At 35.9% G+C, this 17,793-nt stretch overlaps 1 protein-coding gene across 1 annotated transcript in view; it reads right to left on the bottom strand.

The window, feature by feature from the left end:
- Positions 1 to 17,793, bottom strand: part of PsGEF (Protostome-specific GEF) — a 50,683-nt gene that overhangs the window by 6,881 nt on the left and 26,009 nt on the right. The window contains exons 5-25 of the mRNA XM_089713905.1: positions 15,927 to 16,126; positions 15,405 to 15,576; positions 14,705 to 14,890; positions 14,079 to 14,364; positions 10,512 to 10,688; positions 9,548 to 9,706; positions 9,047 to 9,265; positions 8,591 to 8,704; positions 7,957 to 8,167; positions 7,616 to 7,769; positions 7,236 to 7,341; positions 4,923 to 5,081; positions 4,675 to 4,839; positions 3,406 to 4,581; positions 3,260 to 3,330; positions 3,083 to 3,189; positions 2,460 to 2,598; positions 1,705 to 1,864; positions 1,241 to 1,359; positions 1,069 to 1,168; positions 560 to 632 (exon numbers count right to left, since the gene is read on the bottom strand). Of these exons, the coding sequence (XP_089570031.1) occupies positions 560 to 632; positions 1,069 to 1,168; positions 1,241 to 1,359; positions 1,705 to 1,864; positions 2,460 to 2,598; positions 3,083 to 3,189; positions 3,260 to 3,330; positions 3,406 to 4,581; positions 4,675 to 4,839; positions 4,923 to 5,081; positions 7,236 to 7,341; positions 7,616 to 7,769; positions 7,957 to 8,167; positions 8,591 to 8,704; positions 9,047 to 9,265; positions 9,548 to 9,706; positions 10,512 to 10,688; positions 14,079 to 14,364; positions 14,705 to 14,890; positions 15,405 to 15,576; positions 15,927 to 16,126 (4,253 nt within the window). The remainder of the gene's footprint in view (positions 1 to 559; positions 633 to 1,068; positions 1,169 to 1,240; positions 1,360 to 1,704; positions 1,865 to 2,459; positions 2,599 to 3,082; positions 3,190 to 3,259; positions 3,331 to 3,405; positions 4,582 to 4,674; positions 4,840 to 4,922; positions 5,082 to 7,235; positions 7,342 to 7,615; positions 7,770 to 7,956; positions 8,168 to 8,590; positions 8,705 to 9,046; positions 9,266 to 9,547; positions 9,707 to 10,511; positions 10,689 to 14,078; positions 14,365 to 14,704; positions 14,891 to 15,404; positions 15,577 to 15,926; positions 16,127 to 17,793) is intronic.

Raw genomic sequence — 17,793 nt, forward strand, 5'->3', positions numbered from 1 at the left:
ACGTTACACGAAAGACAATAAATATTAGATAGTTATGATAAATAAATTATTCATGTGGTTACACAATGAAATAAAGAAGGATGATACACATCCAAAACAACAATAAATACACTGAATCAGTCAATACTAAAATAACATCAATTAATAGGGGAAACATATTTCCATGCTATGTACTGACATTTAAACGGCGCTATTTTATCATGCATACATGCCTATTGCCTAAGAATAAGAAACGTTGTACCAACAGTCGTACATTAAAAAAATGATTAATGTTTGCTTAATCGTCAAATACAACATAACTAAACATGAAATTCAAAGAGAATTTTATTTCAATTGAATCATTTTCATTTATAATTAGGATACGAAGTCGATAACTATTTATTAAAAACATTTTAAGTTTTTCAGTCTCCTTTATTCGTTGTTTAGTTTTACGAACGATTTAATTGCATCAATAAATAATCATGTTCCATGAAATGCATTATTTCTAGATTGGTGTTTCATTGTAAATATTCTTATAATCACTATATCATCGATATATGCCATTAGCTATATAACTTACCCGGCTCGGAAGCAGAAGGCGGTAGGTGCGGCGCGTCGCAACAATCGTCAGCATCGGGGCCAAACTCGCTGCCCTGCGTCAAGTGCCGCACCAGCGGACCAGTCACAATGTGAGTTACAACCTATCTACTTTCTATTCACATTTGCCAATAACCCCAGAGTAAGTCTAACGTATGAAAATAATACAAAATTTAAAACAATCTAATGCGGAACCCCGAGAAGAACCTAAAATTATAGAAAATCGTTATTTTGGATCATGCAACAAGCACATTAATCGTCTTATCATTCACATGCTATGGTATCCAACATGTTGAAGTAGATTACTGCATCTGAAGTTTCATAAACATTTATTACTTAAAGACTAATACAATTATGTTGAACACTATATTGATGGATCTACGAGACTCCAAAAGGTCTTCCACATCATTCTTGGATACATTTACTAAACATAAATGACAATGATCATTCTTAAATTTTCTTTAGATAAGTTCTGTATTTTAAGATATTCACCTGGTCATCCGAATTGGTAGGAGTAGGCTTGTTTTCTTCACTGCCGCTGTCAGAGCACTCTTCTTCTAATAATGGTTCTAGTCTTCTTCTAAATACATCTCTGAAAACAACATACATTGATAAGTCCCTTTAGTTAAACGTATTTCAGTATATTTAAAACTACGATAGCTACCTAGGTAAAAGTGGCCTTAAAGTAGTAGGTCCTGTTATTGTCGGTGCCATTAGAAGCTCGTCCATCATAAGTTCGGTATCATCATCACCAGCATATGATGAAGAAGACTTTGTAGGTGACTGAAATAATTGGTATCTGTTCAACTACATAATAACACATCATTTTATTTCAGCATTTCTGCAGACTGTAAAGAGAACTCTATATATATATATATATATATATATATATATATATATATATATATATATATATATATATATATAATAAAAAACGATGTTGTGTTGGATTCATCCTAATAAGTGAAAAGAAAATAGTTTCAACATATTATATATACTATATATCGTTTTTTATTTTTCCAATGATTGTAAGAAATAAGTTTGTAATTGTTTAACCGTATAATATTAGTTAATTTTAAGTATTTATTTAAAACTAGTAAAGCAAAGAGTATTCATTGTTTAATGTACCGATAGAGTGCCATGATCCGAATCTGGTAAATTATCGGAGAGGTCGCCAGATGAAGGTGTCCCCCAAGCTTCCTCCCCACTAGCTCCACTTCCCTCTCCAGTCTCAACGGTTCCATCTTCTGTGCCTAATGTTGACTTCCATTCACTTACACCTAAACACCTATAGTGAAGAAAAGTAAAATTAATGAGTAGAAAAACATTCAATTCAAAATCAGTCCAAAAACTAGCTATATCACAAATAAAATAATATGAAAACTTTAATTTTTTATCTATCTATATTTCGTCTATCCTCTTAATTCTAATTAACAGCAGTAATAAAAATAACGATGATTATTTTTGAAAAATTCTACATTCTAGCTTATAAATTCCACACATTGTTTTACATCTAGTAATCTCGAAAGCAGTAATATTATGTTCTAGTTTGTAAAAACATTCTAAGTCTAAAATATTAAAATCTGGAAAAAATGTAATAAGTAACACACATTACATAAGTATTATCTTTAAAATCACTATAGAACTCCTCGCTAGCTATCTATAATTAGCTACACTAGTATAAAATATAAATTATTAAATATCATTGATAAATGCTTAGATTCGGCCACAATTCAATTAACCTCACACTCAGCGTTTCTTATCCCATTGTGTTGGATTCATCCTAATAAGTGAAAAGAAAATAGTTTCAACATTTTATGTAAATTCCAATAAATATCTTATGATAAGTAAGTAGTAGAGAAAAAAAATATTCATTTTTATACCTTTCTAAGAAAGAGGGCTGCTTGTGAGCTATTGATGTATTTGGCACGTTTTCTGTATGACTGAAGATGTTCATTTTTTCAACTACAAATGAACCGGCTCGGGCTGTCCAGCCCATTATGCCTGCAGCGGAACTAGTTACTGAAAAACCAAAATTAAATACACATAAATTGATGAAATCTGGTAGGTAAAATAGATATGGTATCGATCGTATTATAGATTGTCTAATCTAAAAATGAACGCCCCTCCACTGTGTTTACGCTCACATTCAAAGTACGTGTATAGACGCAATACACACAAATTGGTCTGCCTCATTGGTCGTTCAGTCCTCCAGTCCCGTCCATGCCCGAACGACAGGACCAGTTGGCCAACTAGTGCATAAATGACGCGATGCACGACAGAACGGACGTGTCATTCCGTACATAGCGCGCTCTCCCCGCCATACAATGCTAGGCACCTGAACTGATCGCCCGATTAGTTGACAAATCAGTGCGCGAGTGTCAAAGTTTGCAGTAGAATCGACGCGCGCACACATATAAAGTGGTTCAATAATTATTTGTTCTCACACATTGAAACAATTAAGTTTAGTGGAGGGGCGTTCATTTTTAGATTAGGTAGACAATACCTGCATTATATGGTTTGGGTGCTTCCACCTCTTGTGATGTCAGTCTTATATTACCATCATCAGTCTCATCAGATGGGAGTCTTTCTAAACTTGACATTGTACCGTACCTGAAATTCATATTTCTTTATTAAAGAGATTAATAATTGTGGTCACTACTTAGAAGAACAATTTGATTACCTTTTTAATGATATATAAGGGAGATCATCGGGGACATCAGGAGAATCAGGGGAATCATCTATAAGCTCATCCTGGAAAATGTGAGAATGTACATAAACTAGTTTTAATTAAAGTGTAATATCTTCAGTTATAATATAGAAACGTACAGTCTTATTAGTAGTATTATAATCAGGTGTAGGCGGTACAACAGCAATGTTAGGTATTGGTGATTCTGACTTAACTGAGCCGATACTACTTGGCCTTGAATTAGTGTTAGTCAAGTTAGTTATTGAGGCTCTATTAAATGGCTCTACTCTCATTAAATGCGCAGCTGGATTGATAGCCGATAGACCCATTAACATAAGTGGTCCCAATTCTGTATCTTCATCCGATAAAACATCACTTGTATTAGCATTTATTTCTTCACATAGTTCCGATTTCTTAGTAATATCTCCATTCATTCTACTGACAGCTGCAATACCCATTCTAGGAGATCTTCTTAAACCTCGTTCTATTTTAAAATCGTTATCGTCTTCATGCATTGAGTCATCATCTAAGAAAACTGAAGACGTCCTCAGTCGTGTACCAACATTTTCTCTTCTAGTAACTATATTAATACCTAAGACTTTATTAAGCACGGTTTCAGCCTTTTGCCTCGTTAACTCCTCTTTTTTTAAAACTGTTGGTGACGATGAATGAGATGAAGTTCTTGATTTTGGTAAAGTTATACTTTCCACACATTTAACTTCATTTATATATTTTTCTTGAGCTATCACACATTGGACTGGATTCGTTATATTTGAGTTTGAAATTCTTAAATCATTAGAGCTAGAATTAAATACCATTGAGCTACATGTTGTATGACTTGTAGATAAAGGACTATTTCTGCTACTTGAAGTTGGACTGGGCGATCTTATTGAATGCTCTTTCCTTAACTCCAATTGACTCTTTGTGTTGCCATCTGAGCTACTTCGAGTCATAACAGGCGAATCAGTTTTAAGTTCATACGATTTCGATTTCAACATCTTTTGGCTTTGTTCAATTGAATCTATAACCTTTATGGCCGCTTTGGGGCCGTCTTCTGGACGTATTCGTATAGCACCTTTTCGTTCCAAGTGACAGTGAAACTGAGTTGGTTTGCGTTTTTCACAACTTGCACTACATACACTCTTTGAACTTCGATTCGAAATCGAGTTTTGTGGAGATGCTTCTGGCTTTGGCTTAGAAGGTAACGATTCCTTTTGGGACACTAAAGGACTATTTGGCTTCGACAAGCATTTCTTGTGGCACTGTCTACATACTGGTAATGTATCTACAACAACTGGACTAGTTCTTACTGTGATCTGAAAGCGGAATACATAAATCAATGATCAATTTGAATTCTATTCAGCGATTCAGCTTCATTACATTTCTAATTCTATTGATAAATGACTTACTTGACTTCCAGAATTACTGCTCTTAGAAGGACTGTGTTCATTTTCCTTCTTTTCAACTTGTACAGTTTCTTTATTTTCCTTGACTTCATGTTTCTCAACAAGATCTGCCACTTCTAGTAAATTTAATTCTTGCGATCGTTTTCGTAGTTCTTCAATGCTCCACATCTAAGTAAGGACAATATTGATGATTACGAGCATGACAAAAATCTCACTTAAGTAAAGTATCATTCATTAAAGTTTTTTGTTACCTCCATATCGGGTTCAGGAGGATCCAGCTCGTCAGCTTCAGGTAGTTGCGTCATCCATCGTTGTAAGTGTAATGTGGACCCTCTACTCCTGGAACTGCGACCTCCCTCAGCTGCACTGCCTCCTGCTCCCGTCTGAGTTTCAGCGGAACTCCGACGTGTCTATTAAATTAAATGTGGAATTTTAGCTCTTTCCCTTATTTTTTAGCAAAAATATAAAAACAAGGAAACTATGCTGTATGTGGATTTGGTTTTGAGATATTAATTATGAAGAATTAAGGTTTTACTCACCGGAATGTAGATGTTAATACTATTCTCCAATTATATCACTGTATAAAATTGTCTTCTTGTTTAATACTTACCTTTCTAACGTTTAAGATTTTAGGTATGTTATGTTGTGTGTAGTGTAGGGTTTATTTGATTACTAATTAAATTGTATTATTAAATTACTTATATAGCGTTACAAAGAAAAATGGTAGTATTAATATTGGTTTAATTCAATAATTACAAGGGTATACGAAATAAAAAAAAATCACCATTGACAAATTCACTTTATTCACCGATTATTTTAAAATATACTGATCCTATCTAAACAAAAACATCCAATCAGTAAATATATTAAGTTCACAAAAACCCGAAACAAGTAAAATGTTTTCTCAAAATTATAAAATCTTTTTACCACAATTACTAAGAGACTTATTTAATTTACACACAGCCAAAAGGTCAAAAATTACTGATACTAAATACGAATTTTATTTGGTAGAAAAAATTAGGTCATATTCATACAAAAACTCCGAGTTAGGTTATGTGAACATTTTACGATGCTAGCGATTATAACATACATACGCGATCATGGGTTAATTGCAATAAATATAGGCAATTTTGTGAAGTTGTCAAATGAACGGCCACTACGTTATATAATTATGTAACAGCAACTACCATTTTTCATTGTAACACATTTCCTTTTGAGTACGTTACTAAAAGTGATAATGATGCTAAAATAAACATTATGCCTTGCAACAAAAATGTGTTTTATGATACGGATATCGCAAAACTAATCGCCAAATATCCACATGACCTGTACAATTAGTAAGGCTCGGTTATAAACATGCGCATTACACATCTATCAAAAGAAAACAACAAGAAAGCTAAAACACACGAGTCCAAACTGACAAATATCTGAAGAAGGACGCCAAGATGGATTATTTATCATAAGTACTAAAAAACAAGTGGAATGCCATAAGAAAAGGACGGAAGACTCAAGAAGCGAACGTTAGAAAACTATAAATATTCGTATCGTATAAATATTTCCTACAACTTGGTACCCTATAGTTACATTTTTGACACTGAATCCTATAATAATGTAAAATAGCAGTTTTGAATGATTATACGCTCAGTAACAATATAACCATTTGGAAAGTCAGTTCTTTAATCAGTTTTACTTGTTAGTGCCTAGCTCTGTTTCGTCGTTTCGGGACTTAGTCTAAGAGTAATTTTTAAAATGCTTCTTTGGAAAATTACGGGCAATATTCGAAAATATGTCTCTCAAAATCTATTACCACAACCTTATTATCAATAAGCAATTATTAACAATCCAATTACATCTCCTAAGAATATATTCTCTCAGGTTTTGAGAACGTAACAATCTATAGACGCCGTGAACACTACCACATTCAATATTTCTTAACGAGTTTGACACATTGTTGTACTAACATTTGGGGCAAACACTGTTCAGCGTTTACTATGAATCCGGGGAAAGCAAGAGTCTACTAGCTCCGGATCCGACTCCGCAGATCAAAGTTCTAGATAGGCGGGAGGAGTTGGCCTTTCTGGGAGAGCTACACGAGGTAGAAGGGGGTCATCGGGTAAAAATATTCGTTCTTCAACATCATGTTTATAGGAAGGATCGACATCTAAGTCAGCGAGTGCTAAATCGGCTTCAAACGACTCCCACCGACATGGGGAATGTCCAGAATAATCTTCCGGGCCATCGGGAGTGAGTAGGGCACTAGGGGATGCGGGTTCTCCATTCTTTTCGATGCTAGATGTTGATACAAAGTGAGAAGAGAAGGTTTGTGAATCGGCCGGTGAAAGATTGGCAGATGGTGTTTCTGGTGTGGGGGCACTTTTCCATACTGTAGCTAGAGGGCCTCTAACGGGTTGGGGTTGAGGGGAATCTGAATCAGTTCGAACATCGAAACTAACACGGACCTCTTTTTCTGGGCGTTCTTCGACGAGCATGTTTAGATGGGAACGGTAGGAGCTTGCTGGTAATAGCGCGAGACTCGAGTGTCGCTGTATACTGGAGGCTGATACCTGTCGTTGTTGTGAGTCGAGTGTCGCCAGGCTGAAGGTCAGTTGCGGGTCTGGGGAATCCAGTGGAGAGCCTAGTGGTGTCCCTGACATTGTATGCGCCCGATTTCTGTAACAATAATAAATCAAACTTTAATAAAATATTGAATTCGTTTTCTTTGATTGTCAATATAAAAACTGTGGTAAAACTTTAGTTTTCATAGCGACAAAAATATTTTAACATAAACTCATAATTTTAATCGATTAAAATAATGTAATAATAATTGTGCTTAAGGCTGTGATTGTGCTTATTAAATCTATAATTTGATTGATCAGTTTATTTGTACTTGTAAAGTTTTAGGACCAATAAGGTGAAGTAAGTATATTATATAAAAATTACTTACATTTGCCTTTGCAATAAACTCTGCCACACGGCTTTTAAATCAATAGACGGTGCTCGAAGCACTATTGGTCGTTGTCTGCCAGGAGTTCTGGGAGCACAGGAGACGAGTGGACTCTCCCCACCAGCTCGACCAAGGATTAGCCGAAATTCCGTCGCTGCAAGAAGAGAGGACTTAAGTAAGTAAGTAAGTAATTTTTGATAAATTTTTTAATTAAAATTTGTATCCTCTTCCTAACAATCATTAAATATTCGAAAAAAGAAATAAATTATTATCACACCACCTGAGGCAATTTTAATAAAGATGTTTGTCTAGATAGGCAATAAATAAAGAAACTTGCTCACCTTTTTTTCTAACATTAAACTGAGCGTCCGAAACAGTGGCTAAAGCAACCGGTTCTTCTGTGACAAATAATACCCTGTCCCTCGAGACGGTAGCAAATAAAAGAAGATCTGAGAATAATAGCGCCCAATAGGGTCTGACCGTTCTTCCTTCGACTCTAGACAGCTCCCCTCCAAATATCCATTGCCGCCCTGCAGTGCTAAGAACGAAAGGCTGAAAAAAATTTTAATTTTAGTTACATACCGTATGTTATTTGAATTAGTTTTAAAGATCTCTAAAATACACCGCAAGATATGGAGAAGCCATTGAAAAATAAATCAAGTCTGAAATTAATTCCAAACTTACAACATTTATTGAAAACTAGAGGTCCGCCCCAGCTTCGCCCGTGGTACATATTTCGCAATAAAAGGTAGCCTATGTCCTTTCTCGGTTATCAAAATATCTCCATACCAAATTTCATGCAAATTGGTTCAGTAGTTTAGGCGTGATTGAGTAACAGACAGACAGACAGAGTTACTTTCGCATTTATAATATTAGTATGGATAACGCAAAGAATAATAATGATGACGACAACGATGAAATAAGGTCAAAACGTATAAAATATTGAAAAAAAAAATGACGTGCGACTTGACTTACCTTACATCTAGTGAACACAAGTCTACTTTCAAGATCAGCTACGGACAGTAAGGGTTTGCCATCACCAGCCAGTCCCATAAGTCCTGAACCAGCTGTTACATCTTGATAACCACTCTGTAGAACACCATGAACATGTTAGGAAAATGATAAAGACACAGACATAATTATATATATCTTTAGATATCTTTAGATTATGAAAACTAACTATAACTCTGTTTCTTGAATCCATTAATATTATTCAGTAAGCAATTTAAGTATCCCAATCTTATTATGTTCACCTATTACTGATTTTGAATAATTTTGGCATAGAAAAGGAACTTTTTGAAATATTGCCAATATTTTTCCACAATCAACAATATTGTAAAAAGTGAATAGGGTGTTGGCTATATCTTAAATCTGGAGCAAACAGCTCTAAACTAAATAAAATGGTATTAAAGAGTAAGGGCATGACAGTACCTGTAATTGTTCTACAATAACTTGGAGTTGCTTCTTCTCCAGCTGGTCGTAAGGCCCAGAGCCGTTACCAACAGCCGCAGCCCGCATCAGCCTCAAGAGCTCCCGGAACTGTTCCAGTGGTTTGTGCACTAATGAGGTTATATCTGGCCTTCTTCTAGGTATAGGGGGACTTGTGCAGAATCGAGAGAAGGCTCCGCTGGGGTCTTTTGATTTTTTTACCTTGAAAAATATATGAGAAGTTATAAGTGAATAAAAAAAATGACGGGTGATTTAGTATTTGTTACTTATATGCTAAGTACTATCGAAAGCTATAATGGTTGAATCCTATCAATTAAAATTGTAATGCTAAATTGTAATAGCTTTCACAACACAGTCACTTTGAAGATGACTTAGATAGAAAACTTAAGTTTGTCAACTACCTTTGAAATCCATATCTCTGTAGAAGTCAAAGTATAAAATACTGATTTGAATTTGAAAATAAATAAGGAACGCAATACTTACTAGCACACAATCCGCTCTTTTCAGTCCCAAACAATATTTTTTATAAAGGCTAAGGAACACAGGCGTTTTTTGTAAATACACAGCGACTACCGTTGATGTTTGGATTTCCCCGTCATCTTGAACCACTTGATCTAAAATATCTTCTGATAGCCTAAAAATCTGGAATTAATTCAATTTAAACTTATTAGAGGCTGATTGTTGATTAATTAGAGCTGCTATTTTCACTGAATCCAGTTTGTATCGGTTTGAACTTCTCTTTCTTTTATAAAACTATCTTGAATAAAAGTATGTGGATTTTAATACATTGAATTAAAGCATACTTTTATACATACATTTTACTAGGTTTAGTTTGTGTCTACAATATGTTTTTGTTTCATTTATATCCCTATATTTTCAACCTACATTGTATTCAAACTCAAACTCAAACATTCATATATTCAATTAGACTACTATTTAGTAGCACTTTCGAATCGTCATTACATAAGTATTTTTAACATTTACCACCGATTCGGAAAGCAGTATCTACGGAGAAGAATCGGCAAGAAACTCCATAGTTGCTCTTTTAAATCATGTCAATATTACATAATATGTAACTTATATCTAACTACATAATAATATATCATAATATGCCAAAGAACTGTGTACTATACTGTTTAATATTGTAAGGAATTCTATTATATAAGCGTATACCTTGACCCATAAATGAATTTTTAACTTTAGCTAATCGGAAAAATGGCATTTCAATTCTATTCCTGTTCCTTGTGCCATAATCGTGTCTATCTCCTACTCTTGTGTGCAAGTCGGAGCTTTTGTGTACATATGCAAAATATTATTAAATATATACTGTGATGGTACAGTAAGGATACCAGATACACGGATATTTCTTTCATTATCTCTCCATCTTTCATTAGCTCTTCTATATTCTCATCTAATCTATTGTTTCTTTATTTATCATATTACTTACCTCCTCAATATTTTGGAATAATAACTGATGGTCGCTAGGAGCGATCAGATCCGCTCTCTCAGCCAGCGGTGTGACGAAACGCACTAAGCCAAACTGCAGGCAAGTTGCGTAGTGCTGCTCCCTGGCAATCACTGCCAGGAGTGACCGCTTCCTGCCGTCCGTGGACAGACCTGGCGGCTGCAAGGGACTTTATGGTTGGAGTATCTTTTGCTTTCATTCATAATGTTTACTGTGATGGTGTAAGATTGGGTGAACTATTGCATTTGTGTGGAGAAATATTAGAAAAATGATTTTAACAATAGTTAGGGAAATTTCGATTGACAGAAAAATTACGATAAGTCAGGAAAAAGTTCTATAAGTCAGGAAAATTTCCATAAGTCGGGAAAATTTATATAAGCTGGAAAATTTCCATAAGAAAGGAACATTTCTATACGCCAGGAAAATTTCTATAAACAAGGAAAATTTCTATACGACAGGAAAATTTATATGGATAAGGAAAATTTGTTAAGTCAGGAAAATGTTTATAAGCCATAAGTCATTACCATTTCCATAAGTCCGGAAAATTTCTATACGTCAGGAAAATTTGTATACGCCAGGAAAATTTCTATAAGACAGGAAAATTTCTATACGCCAGGAAAATTTCTATACGTCAGGAAAATTTATATAAGCCAGGAAAATTTCTATACGTCAGGAAAATTATATAAGCCAGGAAAATATCTATACGTCAGGAAAAATTCTAAAAGCCAGGATAATTTGTATACGTGAGGAAAATTTCTCTTTGCCGCAAAAATTTCTATAAGTCAGGAAAATTTTCATAAGTCGGGAAAATTTCTATACGACAGGAAAATTTCCATGAGAAAGGAAAATTTAAGACAGGAAAATTTCCGTAAGTCCGGAAAATTTCTATACCTCAGGAAAATTTTTATAAGCCAGGAAAATTTCTATACGTCAGGAAAAATTCTATAAGCCAGAAAAATTTCTATACGTCAGGAAAATTGATACGTCGGGAAAATTTCTATAAGCCAGCAAAATTTCTATAAGGCAGGGAAATTTCTATACGTCAGGAAAATTTCTATACGCCAGGAAAATTTCGATAAGACAGGAAAATTTCGATAAGCCAGGAAAATTTCTATACGTCAGGAAAAATACTACTGAACCGATTACAATGAAATTTAGCACACATATAGAAGGTAACTTGGATTAACACATAGGGTAGGAACTATGCGGGTTTTCCTTTGAAAACGCGGGCGAAGCCGCGGGCGGAAATCTAGTGTCTATATAAACACTAAAAATTATAAAGTATTTCAAAACGAATTCAATTATTATTTAGCAAAATTAGAAAATCCCCGAATTTGCATTCGCGAGCGTATTCATAGTGTTTGTTTATAATATAGGAGTGGCAACGTCGCGCGCAATTGCTGCTGTCATGCGATGCGCAACGTCGCTTGAGAGCGGCGCTCCGAAAATGGCTATTTTTCCATAGTAAATCTTTTGTTTCACGCGCAGGACTGTGGCGAAATTTCTATTTCACTCTTATTGGATTTCGTATGTAGGCAATGTACTGAATGTTGTTTCATAGGAGCGCAATCGAGAGCGCTCCGAAAGATCCATTTCGCGCGTTACTTATTAAATGAACAAGAGTGTATGTAATGTATTTTATTTGTAATGTGTAAAAGTACTTATTTTATTGATATTAGTATTGGAGTTTTTTACGATAGATTTGAAATAATGAGCAGGTATAACTTTATTATAATTATTTATGGGAGTTCACTGCACCAGCGCTCCTGAGGACGAGCCGCCTCTGCCTACATTATTGATTACATACCTCGTCTACAGAATATAATATTTTTAGATTATCATAGAGTATATATTTTTTTTATTCGGCCATAAGCGGCGAATCCACCACGGAACGTATAGCAAAGATTTTTCAAATAATTATAAGTAAAATATTAAAAGGGCATGAAACAAAAAATAAAACAAAACAAAATAAAAGCAATAAATTTATTTGCACTTAAAAGAAACATAAATTAGAAAAAACGAAATAAAATAACAGGAACAAAACTTCTTCCATTAAGAAAAAATTGAATCACTACAAAAATAAAATCGAGTGTCGTACAAAATAAACAAAATACAAAAAAAAGTTCAAAAGAATAGAAATGACAATATTATTAACACACATGATCTTACAAGGAAGGAAATAAATAATAACAAAATATATTTCAACAAAGAAAAAACAAATCTTAAACGTAACGATTTCCCCTTGTGTTAATTCGTCGTGCAAACTAACACATAAAACGTTTCTGAGAAATTATTATATTACCTACATTTTACATAAATAACTGTACAAGCCGAAGAATAAATTAAAAATAAGCAAACATTAAATTAATGGAATGTATCGTGTTACACTAAACTAAATCTAAGAGAACAAAGATATAATATGTTTAATTCTGTACTGGTTAGAGGAGCACACCGTATTAAGCTATTGCATAGCTTTTATCTCGGACATTGAGCGCGGCGACCGAATGTAAAAGTTCCGTAACGAAAAAAATTGGATGTTTGTAAAGTCGGTTTACTGACGATAGTTGAACGTGACAACGTCTGATTGTGCTTCTTTGTCGCTCGTTCCGCGCTCTCGCTTGCACTTCAAGCCTTACATGGAACGCCTCAGAGCGAGGTAACGCCGCATGAGTCATGTTTTTTCGTGCGTGCAGCCGGATCTATCGAATTATAAGACGTTGTCACGCCAAAAACCTAACACCCCCCACTCTAACCGGCACAGCGATGCTATGCAATAGCTTTACCGCGGCAGTCCTCGAGTGCCACACGTTATTTTTTGTACAATTTCGATACACTAGGTCTACGCTAGCACCAATTTTCTAATTAAAATCCAAATTCGATCTACCAAAACGTTTGACTAGTTTTATTTTTTCGTCGACGTGCCTTTTATATTTTACTACAGCGTTCTCCAGAGGTGTAGTTGAAATGTTTTACAAATAGCCGTTAGAGCGTCTAAAACTAATTCAATCAACAAATCTATTTCAATCGCAAGACATTAATATTATCACTGAAGGAAGAAAAGAACATAATCAATTAATCAACCTCCTCTCTCATGAACGCTGCGTAAACAACAAATGAAAAATTCCAGAACGTTCTAGATCTAAACAATGATGACCAGCTCATTGAAGAACGTGATTGAAGCTAACTACAATCCGTGAGTCAAAAATTTGAGAACGTTCTAGAACTCAATAATCGTCGTCGTCGTCGTCGTCATTACCAATATTTCTAGTTTACTACAACCAGCTTGTCATAAATTCCAGAATGTTCTATTTTCAAAAGTTTCCAGAATATTCTAGACGCCAGTTTGGGAAAGGCCATTCTAGAACGTTCTCGAACTACACAATGTTGCCGTTACCAAGGTCATTGCGGCAGGTGCATCTAACTAAAGTACGCGCATCGATAGTTCCAATACGATACTGCAGACATCATTGGAAAACGTGCGGCTTGCTTTAATTCGCGCGTCGAACATTCCAGAACATTCTAGAACTACACAATGATGCCGTTACCGACCTCCTTAGAAAACGTGACCTGCGGCAGGTGCAGCTTGCGTCTGTCGAGCGACTGGCTCGTGGAGGAGCAGGCGGTGGGCGCGCGGGCCGCGGGGGACGCGAGCGCGCCGCGGGGCGAGCGGGGAGGGGGCGTGTCGGTCTGTGCGGCGGGGTGCGCGGGGAGGGGGGTGTGTGGGGTGTGTGGGGGGAGGGGGGTGTGCGGGAGGGGGGGCTGTGCGCGCCGCGCGCCCACGCCGTTCTGGGGGACGCGGCGGAATGTCTCTATGTTGAGGGTTTGGCCCGCTGATCTGTGGAGGGAGAAGTGGTTAGTAAAAGTATGTATTTTAATAAACATCTTTTCGGTCTTTTAATCTGATTTGTTTAGTATATAAGCTGATAGTTATTTAGGATAGTGTAAAATCACAGACGTGTCTTTTCTATCAAATTTTGTTAGTTAGACGATCTTTACATGTGGATGATTAAAGAAATCATCTAAAAATATCTAGTCTTTTCATAACATCTGCAGATCTTACTCGGATTATTCTCTAAATCCGAACTAATTCTACTAATTAATACTAATTCACAAAATTTGCAGATCTAACTCAAGACCAACATTTTCCATATTCAACTTAGTGCACCAATACTCACTTGACAAGCCCCCGGACCTCCTCCTCACTAGCGGTGACCACATTCTTGTTCCCCACAAACACGATATAGTCCCCCGCCCGCAGGCCCGCCCGCTCCGCGGCCCCACCCGCGGCTACACGCTCTATACGCGGCGGTCGGGTCCATACTACTGTGAAACCGAAGCCCCCGCCTGTACCGCGGACCAGTCTGAAATAGAAAATTGTTGGTTAAAGAGGTGTTTGATTTGTCCATATCAATGCAGAATAATATAATGCTATACTAGGTAGAAACCCGTGGCCCCGTCGTTGATGCGGCTTGACTGAACACAGTGGGTTTTTGGTCGGTAGGAATCCGACATAACCCACGGCCCTTTCCGGGAGGCCGTGGGTATCTATGCAAGATTTCCCCACTTAAAAAAAAAGGTAGTACCTTAAACCCAGATAAAAACCCATAATCTTCACCAAAATTTCATGTAGATCAATGTTGTTACATGAAGGCGTAACATAATTCATCTTTACAATCTTTATATTTTTGCAATTAGATGATCAGTTAGAAGATGATCAGTAGAAGTTGGATAAGTTGTCTAGTCTATAAATGGCGAATACGTACGTAAGTAAATAAACATAATTCATTTCGAAGAATTTTAATTTTGGGTAGAAAATTATCTATCATTTGATAAATAACTTAATCTCTTTCTCTACCATATTTAAAAGCGACTTACTTTCTAGTAGTCGTGAACGGTGTCCTCCCATTCCTTTGCGTCCGTCTCGGCGCGGTCGGATCCTCTGGCGGGTCGAGTTCCAAATATCGTAAGAAGAGATTCTCGTCAGCTTCTCTTTGTAATGCTGCGGCGACTTGCGCTTGACTAGCTGTAGGGCCGTTTGTTGCGACATCTGTAAGGCAATTTTGATTATAGGATTTGAGGAATGTGAAGTAGGTACCGTAGTTTAGCTATGATGCTATATGGAGCAATGACCAAATGTAATCTGTTGTATAACAAATTGAAAAAGAATGCTTCAGGCAGTTTGTTTAAATTGGATAAGACTAGTGTGATTTGATATTTGAATTATGCTGGAAGATTCACAGTAAACGAAGAAAACATTTTAATAACATAGATTAAATTATTATTAAATATCTGGTAGTTATTCTTCCTACCCAAGGAACCAAGCAACAACTCGTAATCATTTTTCTATTTAATGAACTGGTCACTTTAAAAAAATATACTATTCATATTAATCATCACCTTTTTCAGTGTTCTCTTTAGTTCCATCATTGGTGCTGGTCTCCGTGTTATCCGTGGCCATGGTTCGTCGATCCTCAGTCACGCGGCACGCGTCGAGCGTCTGGCGGCCGGTCGCCTGTTGCAAGAAGTACGTGCCGGATATGTCGCTCTTAATAGCATCTTTCAGTGGGAACGAGACGCATCCTAGAAACTCGCTCCTCCTGTAACAAGGAGATCGGGATTTAGGTCAGGTTGAATTATTCGTAGGGATGAACATCTTTGTTTCAGGTGAAACAGAGATGGTTAGGGTGGTCTATGAATTTGGGTCAGAGATTCCCCAATTTTGGGATAGTTGTAATGCATAAGATAGTTTATACAAAAAAATAAGAGACAAGTAAGCGAAGGGTTGGAACACAAGACATTGACATAAAATTCGATGATATAAAAGAAAAAAAGTAAGGATGGCACAGTTAGCATTTGGTTAGCAAATTATTTTTTAAAAAAATGATAAGATGACACAAATTTCAAAGTAACGAAGTGCCACTCCGAATAACCCATAGCATTAAGAATGTAAAATTTTCACTATTCATTTAAAATATGAATGAATATGTAAAAGTCATGATGATTGGTCAAATTTATTCCTCATACATTAAGTTAATGCACCGTGACAAGGTTATTTCTCGTCCACTTATAACGACACCTTAATATGTAGGTTTTTGGGCTTACGTTGTTTGCGATTTCACTCTATGTTTTCAATCTTCATTATGTTACAATTATCTAAGAAAATATTAAGTTTGGTAAAATTGATGTTATATGCCAGTCAGTATGTTCATGAACTTCACAGAATGTGATGAAATTTGCTAAATTAAACATGAGAAAGCTATCTTTCTTCTGTTTTATCCAGTTGCAGTAGATATTCGTATATTCACACGGCTAAATCTTATATTTTATTCATAAGCTCAGCTATGCTGCTCAGCCTGAAACTTTCATTATAATTCTTTTGTATTTCATAGGCTAGCAACAATTTTAATCAATAACATAGTCCAGGTGAATTAATTATTCAAAGTCTTTGACCTCATCGCAGACTAACGCTAGTTCCCACAAGTCTAGCTTATAAAAACCTCGCATGCCTGAATAGTTCAACAGGCGAGGGGAAAGTTTCTACGACCTTGCTGTGTTAATCCAATAATTACATACTTTTCAAGGACATTGGTCCACTCATGTATTTCGTAACTTGTTCTTTCTTGACTATCGAGTCGTTAAAATAGATGTCTATCTTCAATTTGGATTCTTTGGCATGTTTCCTTTTAAAAAGCAAAGTGCCAGTTAACTTTGTCAAAGTTCGCTCATACAAGTCAATTACATAACTCATATCTCATTCATGTATTCTGTCCCCATCCATATACAGACTAGTTATTTCATTAGTGCTCTGGTTCGATACGACTACATTTAGACCATAATAGTCTAATTTTCCTTTCTGTTATGTCTTATTTGGATCGATAGTGCGATTACTTTATCAGTACTATTCAATTATTTTGCAGTATCGTTTATTTATTCACCTTTTATAGCAGAAACCTTTTCTGTCATATTTTTGTTGGCCATCAGATTTATAATTAATACGTTAACACAGGGACATAAAAGCAAATGCCTTAAAAATAAATTTGCTCCAATTTTCCTTACATACAACATAGATATTCGCTTACAGTAACATTTATCACAACACTCATCTATAGGTTCGTGCTTTTCCTAATCACATAAGCTTCTAATCATGCAAGGGCTGCCAGAAAGCCTTTCTCCCTCTCACACGTAGTGCATCCATGCCAACTAGAGTGACAGGGGGACACCAAGAGGACCAACTTACGGAGATTGTTGTCACTCTTCCTCTAAA

This window comes from Colias philodice, chromosome 3, assembly GCF_061535455.1.
Source record: "Colias philodice isolate Cphi_HAF_F1 chromosome 3, ilColPhil1 Martin Lab GWU primary, whole genome shotgun sequence".
NCBI classification, from domain to species: Eukaryota; Metazoa; Arthropoda; class Insecta; order Lepidoptera; family Pieridae; genus Colias; species Colias philodice.